The sequence below is a fragment of the Poeciliopsis prolifica genome, unplaced genomic scaffold, assembly GCF_027474105.1.
Source record: "Poeciliopsis prolifica strain line A6 unplaced genomic scaffold, Auburn_PproV2 SCAFFOLD006, whole genome shotgun sequence".
Classification (NCBI taxonomy): domain Eukaryota; kingdom Metazoa; phylum Chordata; class Actinopteri; order Cyprinodontiformes; family Poeciliidae; genus Poeciliopsis; species Poeciliopsis prolifica.
The window spans coordinates 18,471,123-18,482,214 of NW_026562381.1; the positions used below are offsets into that span (position 1 = coordinate 18,471,123).

General features: G+C 37.0%; 1 protein-coding gene across 1 annotated transcript in view; it reads left to right on the forward strand.

Annotated features, from left to right (window-relative positions):
- LOC129360397 (slit homolog 3 protein-like) overlaps positions 1-11,092 on the forward strand; it is a 189,794-nt gene that overhangs the window by 165,170 nt on the left and 13,532 nt on the right. The window contains 5 exon segments of the mRNA XM_055030585.1: positions 7,176-7,205; positions 7,208-7,307; positions 9,882-9,950; positions 10,053-10,124; positions 10,446-10,517. Coding sequence (XP_054886560.1) covers positions 7,176-7,205; positions 7,208-7,307; positions 9,882-9,950; positions 10,053-10,124; positions 10,446-10,517 — 343 coding nt within the window.

The window sequence follows — 11,092 nt, forward strand, 5'->3', positions numbered from 1 at the left end:
CAAACATCCAACCAAACATCCAACCAAGCATCCAACCAAACATCCAACCAAACATCAAACTAAACATCCAACCAAACATCCAACCAACATCCAACCAAGCATCCAACCAAGCATCCAACCAAACATCCAACCAAACATCCAACCAAACATCCAACCAAGCATCCAACCAAACATCCAACCAAACATCCAACCAAACATCCAACTAAACATCCAACCAAGCATCCAACCAAACATCCAACCAAACATCCAACCAAGCATCCAACCAAACATCCAACCAAACATCCAACCAAACATCCAACCAAACATCCAACTAAACATCCAACCAAACATCCAACAAATATCCAACCAAGCATCCAACCAAGCATCCAACCAAACATCCAACCAAACATCCAACTAAACATCCAACCAAGCATCCAACCAAACATCCAACCAAACATCCAACCAAGCATCCAACCAAACATCCAACCAAACATCCAACTAAACATCCAACCAAACATCCAACCAAACATCCAACCAAGCATCCAACCAAGCATCCAACCAAACATCCAACCAAGCATCCAACCAAACATCCAACCAAGCATCCAACCAAACATCCAACCAAACATCCAACTAAACATCCAACCAAATATCCAACCAAGCATCCAACCAAACATCAAACTAAACATCCAACCAAACATCCAACCAAACATCCAACCAAGCATCCAACCAAGCATCCAACCAAACATCCAACCAAACATCCAACCAAACATCCAACCAAGCATCCAACCAAACATCCAACCAAACATCCAACCAAACATCCAACTAAACATCCAACCAAGCATCAAACCAAACATCCAACCAAACATCCAACCAAGCATCCAACCAAACATCCAACCAAACATCCAACCAAACATCCAACCAAGCATCCAACCAAGCATCCAACCAAACATCCAACCAAACATCCAACCAAACATCCAACTAAACATCCAACCAAACATCCAACTAAACATCCAACCAAGCATCCAACTAAACATCCAACCAAACATCCAACCAAACATCCAACCAAACATCCAACCAAACATCCAACTAAACATCCAACCAAACATCCAACTAAACAACCAAGCATCCAACCAAGCATCCAACCAAACATCCAAACATCCAACCAAACATCCAACTAAACATCCAACCAAGCATCCAACCAAGCATCCAACCAAACATCCAACCAAACATCCAACCAACCAAACATCCAACCAAACATCCAACCAAGCATCCAACCAAGCATCCAACCAAACATCCAACCAAGCATCCAACCAAGCATCCAACCAAACATCCAACCAACCAAACATCCAACCAAACATCCAACCAAGCATCCAACTAAACATCCAACCAAACATCCAACCAAACATCCAACCAAACATCCAACTAAACATCCAACCAAACATCCAACTAAACATCCAACCAAGTATCCAACTAAACATCCAACCAAACATCCAACCAAACATTCAACCAAACATCCAACCAAACATCCAACTAAACATCCAACCAAACATCCAACCAAACATCCAACTAAACATCCAACCAAGCATCCAACCAAGCATCCAACCAAACATCCAACCAAACATCCAACCAAGCATCCAACCAAACATCCAACCAAACATCCAACCAAACATCCAACCAAGCATCCAACCAAACATCCAACCAAACATCCAACCAAGCATCCAACCAAACATCCAACCAAACATCCAACCAAGCATCCAACCAAACATCCAACCAAACATCCAACCAAGCATCCAACCAAACATCCAACCAAACATCCAACCAAACATCCAACCAAGCATCCAACTAAACATCCAACTAAACATCCAACCAAACATCCAACCAAACATCCAACCAAACATCCAACTAAACATCCAACCAAGCATCCAACCAAACATCCAACCAAACATCCAACTAAACATCCAACCAAACATCCAACCAAGCATCCAACCAAACATCCAACTAAACATCCAACCAAACATCCAACTAAACAACCAAGCATCTAACCAAACATCCAAACAAACATCCAAACATCCAACCAAACATCCAACTAAACAACCAACCAACATCCAACTAAACAACCAAGCATCTAACCAAACATCCAAACAAACATCCAAACATCCAACCAAACATCCAACTAAACATCCAACCAAACATCCAACTAAACAACCAAGCATCTAACCAAACATCCAAACAAACATCCAAACATCCAACCAAACATCCAACTAAACATCCAACCAAACATCCAACCAAGCATCCAACTAAGCATCCAACCAAACATCCAACCAAACATCCAACTAAACATCCAACCAAGCATCCAACCAAGCATCCAACCAAACATCCAACCAAACATCCAACCAAGCATCCAACCAAACATCCAACCAAACATCCAACCAAACATCCAACCAAGCATCCAACCAAACATCCAACCAAACATCCAACCAAGCATCCAACCAAACATCCAACCAAACATCCAACCAAGCATCCAAGCAAACATCCAACCAAACATCCAACCAAGCATCCACCAAACATCCAACCAAACATCCAACCAAACATCCAACCAAGCATCCAACTAAACATCCAACTAAACATCCAACCAAACATCCAACCAAACATCCAACTAAACATCCAACCAAACATCCAACTAAACAACCAAGCATCCAACCAAACATCCAACCAAACATTCAACCAAACATCCAACTAAACATCCAACCAAGCATCCAACCAAGCATCCAACTAAACATCCAACCAAACATCCAACTAAACATCCAACCAAACATCCAACTAAACATCCAACCAAACATCCAACTAAACATCCAACCAAACATCCAACTAAACATCCAACCAAGCATCCAACCAAACATCCAACCAACATCCAACCAAACATCCAACCAAGCATCCAACTAAACATCCAACCAAACATCCAACCAAACATCCAACCAAACATCCAACTAAACATCCAACTAAACATCCAACCAAACATCCAACCAAACATCCAACTAAACATCCAACCAAACATCCAACCAAACATCCAACCAAGCATCCAACTAAACATCCAACCAAACATCCAACCAAACATCCAACCAAGCATCCAACCAAACATCCAACCAAACATCCAACCAAACATCCAACCAAGCATCCAACCAAACATCCAACTAAACATCCAACCAAACATCCAACCAAACATCCAACCAAACATCCAACTAAACATCCAACCAAACATCCAACTAAACAACCAAGCATCCAACCAAACATCCAACCAAACATTCAACCAAACATCCAACTAAACATCCAACCAAGCATCCAACCAAGCATCCAACATCCAACCAAACATCCAACCAAACATCCAACATCCAACATCCAAACATCCAACATCCAACTAAACATCCAACCAAACATCCAACTAAACATCCAACCAAACATCCAACTAAACATCCAACCAAGCATCCAACCAAACATCCAACCAAACATTCAACCAAACATCCAACTAAACATCCAACCAAGCATCCAACCAAGCATCCAACTAAACATCCAACCAAACATCCAACTAAACATCCAACCAAACATCCAACTAAACATCCAACCAAACATCCAACTAAACATCCAACCAACATCCAACTAAACATCCAACCAAGCATCCAACCAAACATCCAACCAAACATCCAACCAAACATCCAACCAAACATCCAACCAAGCATCCAACTAAACATCCAACCAAACATCCAACTAAACATCCAACCAAACATCCAACTAAACATCCAACCAAGCATCCAACCAAGCATCCAACCAAACATCCAACCAAACATCCAACCAAACATCCAACCAAGCATCCAACTAAAACATCCAACCAAACATCCAACTAAACATCCAACCAAACATCCAACTAAACATCCAACCAAGCATCCAACCAAACATCCAACCAAACATCCAACCAAACATCCAACCAAGCATCCAACTAAACATCCAACTAAACATCCAACCAAACATCCAACTAAACATCCAACCAAACATCCAACCAAACATCCAACCAAGCATCCAACTAAACATCCAACTAAACATCCAACCAAACATCCAACCAAACATCCAACCAAGCATCCAACCGTCCCTCTCTCTGGTCGTCAGCTTTTGTTGTGTGTTGAATTTCAAATCAGACGTACTTTATTGGCCTCAAAGGGAAATTAAATGTTATAAGTGCAGAAGGTGAAACTTTTCCAACTTCCCTTTTATGTTTCCAGGAAATGGTTTCGGAGATTTTGGGTTTGGTTCCTGTAGAAACCAGAGTTTTTCTCAGACCTTCTCATAAATCCGTCCCACCTTGAACCCTGATTCAGCCCAGCCTAATGTCCAACCGTAAATCCTTCTCATCCCCTAAAATAAAAAGTAATGCATAAGGAGCAGCATGGTGAATCCTTAATGCAAAGTGAAAATGAGGCGTTTTGTTTGACCTTTGTTTCATGGCTCAGGTCGTAGAATCACAGATCTGGATCAGCAGCAATATGAAATCGATTGATCTCTGGCTGCGAACCAACAGTCAGAGATCTGAAACTAACACACTGCCCACCACGGTGTGCTCCACACACACACACACACACTGAGACACACACACACACACACACACACACACACACACACACACACACACACACACACACACACACACACACACACACACACACACTGAGACACACACACACACACACACACACACACACTGAGACACACACACAGAGACACACACACACACACACACACACTGGGTCTATTTTTAGTGAGCTGAAACATCGTTAAGGTGTCCACATGCAGCCGGGGGAAAGGTAAAGTTAATTGAATTTGTGAGCAGATATTTAGCGCACATTGAGATGTTAGTTCAATTAGCCTGAGCCGCTGCTGCAGCCACGAGCTGCTGGCTGCTGCTGCAGCCACGAGCAGCAGGCCGCTGCTGCTGCAGCCTGCTGCTGCAGGTATAGATTATTCTCACGTTTAATCAATAAATCAAAATAACTGATAGAATAGTAGATTAATCTGGTGAATAATCGATTAATCCCCAGAATAATCTATAGAATAATGTATTGCTGGAAGCTGCAGGCCCAGTGAACAGCGATGTTTGTCCTTCGTGTCTCGTTCACATGACGGCGTTTCAACAACATGGAGGCTGCAAGCTTTCCGTTTTTAGATTACGCATAAACTCCAGTTCCAGTCGTGTTGTGATTGGCTCGGCTTCCAACTCTCATTATCCTTCATTATGGTTTTCACTGGGCTGTTTTACGTTTGGGACGGCGGTTGGGCGGCTCGCGTTCTCCACCAGAGCCGTGCTGCCGACCGAACGCCGGAGCTGGAAGAGGCTGCAGCCAAGAGCAACAGCAGCTTTCATCTCTGAGCCTTTTATCAGAGTCTGAGTGATTGCAATCAGTCTGTTTGTGTGAATGAGGGATCATTACAACCACAACGTCTTAAAAAGTAAATGTGCTGTTTGCGAGCAGACTTACCAGTTGAAGGAGCAGAGAATTTGTCAAACTACAGCGACTCCTTCTGTTTGTCTGCAGCAGCTTCAGTTAGCTTCACAGATACAGACATCAATTACTGCTTCAAATATCAATTAGTGGGTTTGTGTTCTATAATCTATAATCTATAACTTAAGTTCTAGATCAGGGGAGCTCAAACGTTTTGAGACCAAGATCTACTTTTTCTCTCACCAGCCGGCTGAGATCTACCTCATGACATGAAGACATAGAAATTATAAATGAAACCCTATTGACTCATTTTCTATGCAAATATCCATCAGTTTTATCAGAAATGATAAAGTGATAGAAATGATAATGCAGTTTCTTCCTCAGTGAGATTCTGACTCTGGAAGCAGGTTACTGGTTTCAGTAGGTTACTGGTTTTCAATAGGTTACTGGTTTCAGCAGGTTGCTGGTTTCAGCAGGTTACTGGTTTCAGTAGGTTACTGGTTTCAGCAGGTTACTGGTTTCAGTAGGTTACTGGTTTCAGTAGGTTACTGGTTTCAGCAGGTTACTGGTTTCAGCAGGTTACTGGTTTCAGCAGGTTACTGGTTTCAATAGGTTACTGGTTTCAGCAGGTTACTGGTTTCAGTAGGTTACTGGTTTCAGCAGGTTACTGGTTTCAGTAGGTTACTGGTTTCAGTAGGTTACTGGTTTCAGTAGCTTACTGGTTTCAGCAGGTTACTGGTTTCAGTAGGTTACTGGTTTCAGTAGGTCACTGGTTTCAATAGGTTACTGGTTTCAGCAGGTTACTGGTTTCAGTAGGTTACTGGTTTCAGCAGGTTACTGGTTTCAGTAGGTTACTGGTTTCAGTAGGTTACTGGTTTCAGTAGGTTACTGGTTTCAGTAGGTTACTGGTTTCAGCAGGTTACTGGTTTCAGTAGGTTACTGGTTTCAGCAGGTTACTGGTTTCTCAGTCAGAAGCTGGTTGTAAACCTGAGGCCAGCAGGTGTCAGTCAGTTATGGTGGATCTGAAATTTGGTTTGATGACGTCAATATGAGAAACTGCAGACTGATGGGAGGAAGCAAAGAGCTCTGCAGAGGGGAAAGGCAAATCTGCTGAATTTGGGATATAATTAATGTAATTTGACACAATTATTGTGGTAGAAGCCATTTGTTTGTTAAAACTTAATCAAATATATTTGTCCTATTTGATGTTGGTTGTGACGTTTACTGCAAACGAACGAGGTCATCAGTCCAAGTCTGTCGTTTATTGAATGTTCAGAAACTCCAGCGGCTGTGATGAACCACAGCGAAGGAAAACAAAGTAGAATAACCTGAACAGGTGATCAACTCAGAACCACTCGCACCTTTTCACTCTAACAGAACCAATCAGGTCACAGTTAAATAGGACGTCAGCCAGCACTCACACAAATATTTATATAGATCGATTTTTAAAGAGCTGCTGGGTTTTTCCTTCTGAATTTAATAATTGCATAAAAAATGTTTACTTTCTTTTAAATGTATTTAAAATGTAAACTTTCCTTCAGATGGACATCAGGTCACCGCAGGTTGCAGTTTTCCTGCAGATATGAGCCAGATAAATGTTGTTTCTTAATGAAGTCATTAATAATTCCTCAGAATGTAACATTTTTCAGGTTCAGGTTTAGACTCGGGGTGTGGATCTGTTTCTCTCACCAGTCTCCTCTCTCTGTCCAGGTGCCGAGGAAAATGGCTGCCTTCCTGCGTCTGGTTGCCTGACGTCTGCACATGCTCAGACGGAGTGGTGCGCTGCAGCAACCGCGGCCTGCACGCGCTGCCCAAGGGCATCCCCAAGGACACCACGGAGCTGTGAGTGGGCCGCAGCAGACCGGTTTTCAGAAAGCCAGAGTCGGGTCTGGAAACCTGCAGCAGTAATCATGAGTTATTGCTCTGAGGCAGAACCAGATCCACGCAGCAGCAGAGCAGCTGTGAAATGGGCCGGTGCTGCTGGGTCAATAGCAGTGATTAGGTATTGATCAGCCTGGAGAAGACACTCCATCATTCTGTCCACATGACCTACTTCTGACCTGAGGAGGATCAGCAGGATCCAGGAAACCATGTCTGATGGTTACAATAACATTTCATTTCTGATCGTTTGGTGACGATTAAATTTAGAAAACTATCAGAGGCTCCACTTTGAGACTCGAGTCGAGTGAAAAGAATATGACTTCAGACTTGATTAGTTTTAGTTATTAACCGCGAATGACGGCTCTGAACTGTTATTAACTGCCATAAACCATTATCAACCATAATGAATTGTTAAACTGTTATGAATAGTTATTAACATTTATTAATGTTATAACAGTTATTAACATTTATTAATGTTATAACATTATTAACATTTATTAATGTTATAACAGTTATTAACATTTATTAATGTTATAACATTATTAACATTTATTAATGTTATAACTGTTATTAACATTTAATGTTATAACAGTTATTAACATTTATTAATGCTATAACATTATTAACATTTATTAATGTTATAACAGTTATTAACATTTATTAATGTTATAACAGTTATTAACATTTAATGTTATAACAGTTATTAACATTTATTAATGCTATAACAGTTATTAACATTTATTAATGTTATAACATTATTAACATTTATTAATGTTATAACATTATTAACATTTATTAATGTTTAAACAGTTATTAACATTTAATAATGTTACAACATTATTAAACATTTATTAATGTTATAACATTATTAACATTTATTAATGTTATAACAGTTATTAACATTTATTAATTTATAACATTTATTAACATTTATTAATGTTATAACATTATTAACATTTATTAATGTTATAACATTATTAACATTTATTAATGTTATAACAGTTATTAACATTTAATAATGTTACAACATTATTAACATTTATTAATGTTATAACATTATTAACATTTATTAATGTTATAACAGTTATTAACATTTATTAATGTTATAACAGTTATTAACATTTATTAATATTATAACAGTTATTAACATTTATTAATGTTATAACATTATTAACATTTATTAATATTATAACAGTTATTAACATTTATTAATGTTATAACATTATTAACATTTATTAATATTATAACAGTTATTAACATTTATTAATGTTATAACAGTTATTAACATTTATTAATATTATAACAGTTATTAACATTTATTAATGTTATAACATTATTAACATTTATTAATGTTATAACATTATTAACATTTATTAATATTATAACAGTTATTAATTATAACATTATTAACATTTATTTTAACATTATTAACATTTATTAATTATAACAGTTATTAACATTTATTAATGTTATAACAGTTATTAACATTTATTAATATATAAGTTATTAACATTTATTAATGTTATAACATTATTAACATTTATTAATGTTATAACAGTTATTAACATTTTATTAATGTTATAACAATTATTAACATTTATTAATGTTATAACATTATTAACATTTATTAATGTTATAACATTATTAACATTTATTAATGTTATAACAGTTATTAACATTTATTAATGTTAGAACAGTTATTAACATTTAATAATGTTATAACATTATTAACATTTATTAATGTTAGAACAGTTATTAACATTTATTAATGTTATAACAGTTATTAACATTTATTAATGTTAGAACAGTTATTAATATTTATTAATGCTATAACAGTTATTAACATTTATTAATGTTAGAACAGTTATTAACATTTATTAATGATATAACATTATTAACATTTATTAATGTTAATAATGTTATAACTGCTATAACAGTTATTAACATTTAATAATGTTATAACATTATTAACATTTATTAATGTTAGAACAGTTATTAACATTTATTAATGTTATAACATTATTAACATTTATTAATGTTAGAACAGTTATTAACATTTATTAATGCTATAACAGTTATTAACATTTATTAATGTTATAACATTATTAACATTTATTAATGTTATAACATTATTAACATTTATTAATGTTACAACATTATTAACATTATTAATGTTATAACAGTTATTAGCATTTATTAATATTATAACAGTTATTAACAATTATTAATGTTATAACATTATTAACATTTATTAATGTTATAACATTATTAACATTTATTAATGTTATAACAATTATTAACATTTATTAATGTTAGAACAGTTATTAACATTTATTAATGTTATAACAATTATTAACATTTATTAATGTTAGAACAGTTATTAACATTTATTAATGCTATAACAATTATTAACATTTATTAATGCTATAACAGTTATTAACATTTATTAAGCTTATAAAGTGTTTATTATTGTTTTTGGAGGTTCTGAAGTCGGTCCATGTAGAGCAGAAATGATCTCAGCTTGTTTCCTGTCAGGTACCTGGAGGGGAACCAGCTGTCGTCGGTTCCGAAGGAGCTGGCCGCCCTGAAGCAGCTCTCCCTGGTGTACGTAACCTCCCTGCCCTCCGTCCCACCGCAGTGAGCATGCTGCTGTGCTCACTGGCCCCCCCTGCTGGCTCGTTGCTGACTCTTTGTGTTTGTTGGCAGGGATTTGAGCAACAACAGCATCAGCACAGTGGCTCCCTTCACCTTCAGCAACATGACTCAGCTGGCCACACTGTGAGTTACAGGTTACCTGCAGGACAGCCTGCTGAGAATTTCGTTTTCTGGTGACATTTTTGGTTTTTATGTTGTATTAAATAGAAACAACTTCCTGGAGTTTTCCTCATGCTTTTTAAATCCAGGCCTAAAAACGTTCATACCTCTTGTCCCATTATAACCACAGATTTGGAGATTTTATGCAACAGATCATCATTAAACTTGGTTTTACAATTATTCATTTTCAGCCCTTTTTCTCTGATACCCTTAAAGAAAATCCAGTCGGCCTTCAGATGTTCTTATTCCTGAGAAAATAGTGAGTTTTGTTTGTGTTTCTTTCAGCATCCTGAGCTACAACCAGATCCGCTGCATCCCACTCCACGCCTTCGACGGACTGCGATCGCTGCGCCTGCTGTGAGTCACAACTGCAGAGAAAGATCAGAACAGAATAGAAACAGCCTTTATTGTCCTGGAAAAGGTAAATCCAGGTGTAATAGCAGCTCCAGATATAAAGGTTCACACAGTGTAAAAGCCATATAGGAATAAATAATATTGACAGTAATAGTAATAATTTAACACCATAAGAAAAAAACCTGAGCAGAATTTGACCTGATTTCCACCAGCATGATGCTGCCGTTGGTCACACAGTCAGAAACCAGCAGAAAAATGTTTCAAACTGAACTTTCATTTAAAATAATTAGTTTATTAACTAAATGTAGTATTTAGTTAGCTGTGAGCTAAATGTTTAGCTTTAGTCTGAACTAACTCCATATGCAGTTTGGAGCTGTGACATTTATCAATGATATGTTAATCATGTGACATTGAAAACAAATGTCAGTGTTTTTCTCTCATGACAAACTAAATGACTCAAAAGAATGACTCTTTTAGTTTTACCCCATATTTAAAAATTCTCCAAAATTAGCATGTTTATTAAACATTGTAAAACAGATTGTTTGCAAAACGTCATAACAGGGCAGAAAAACAGCAGG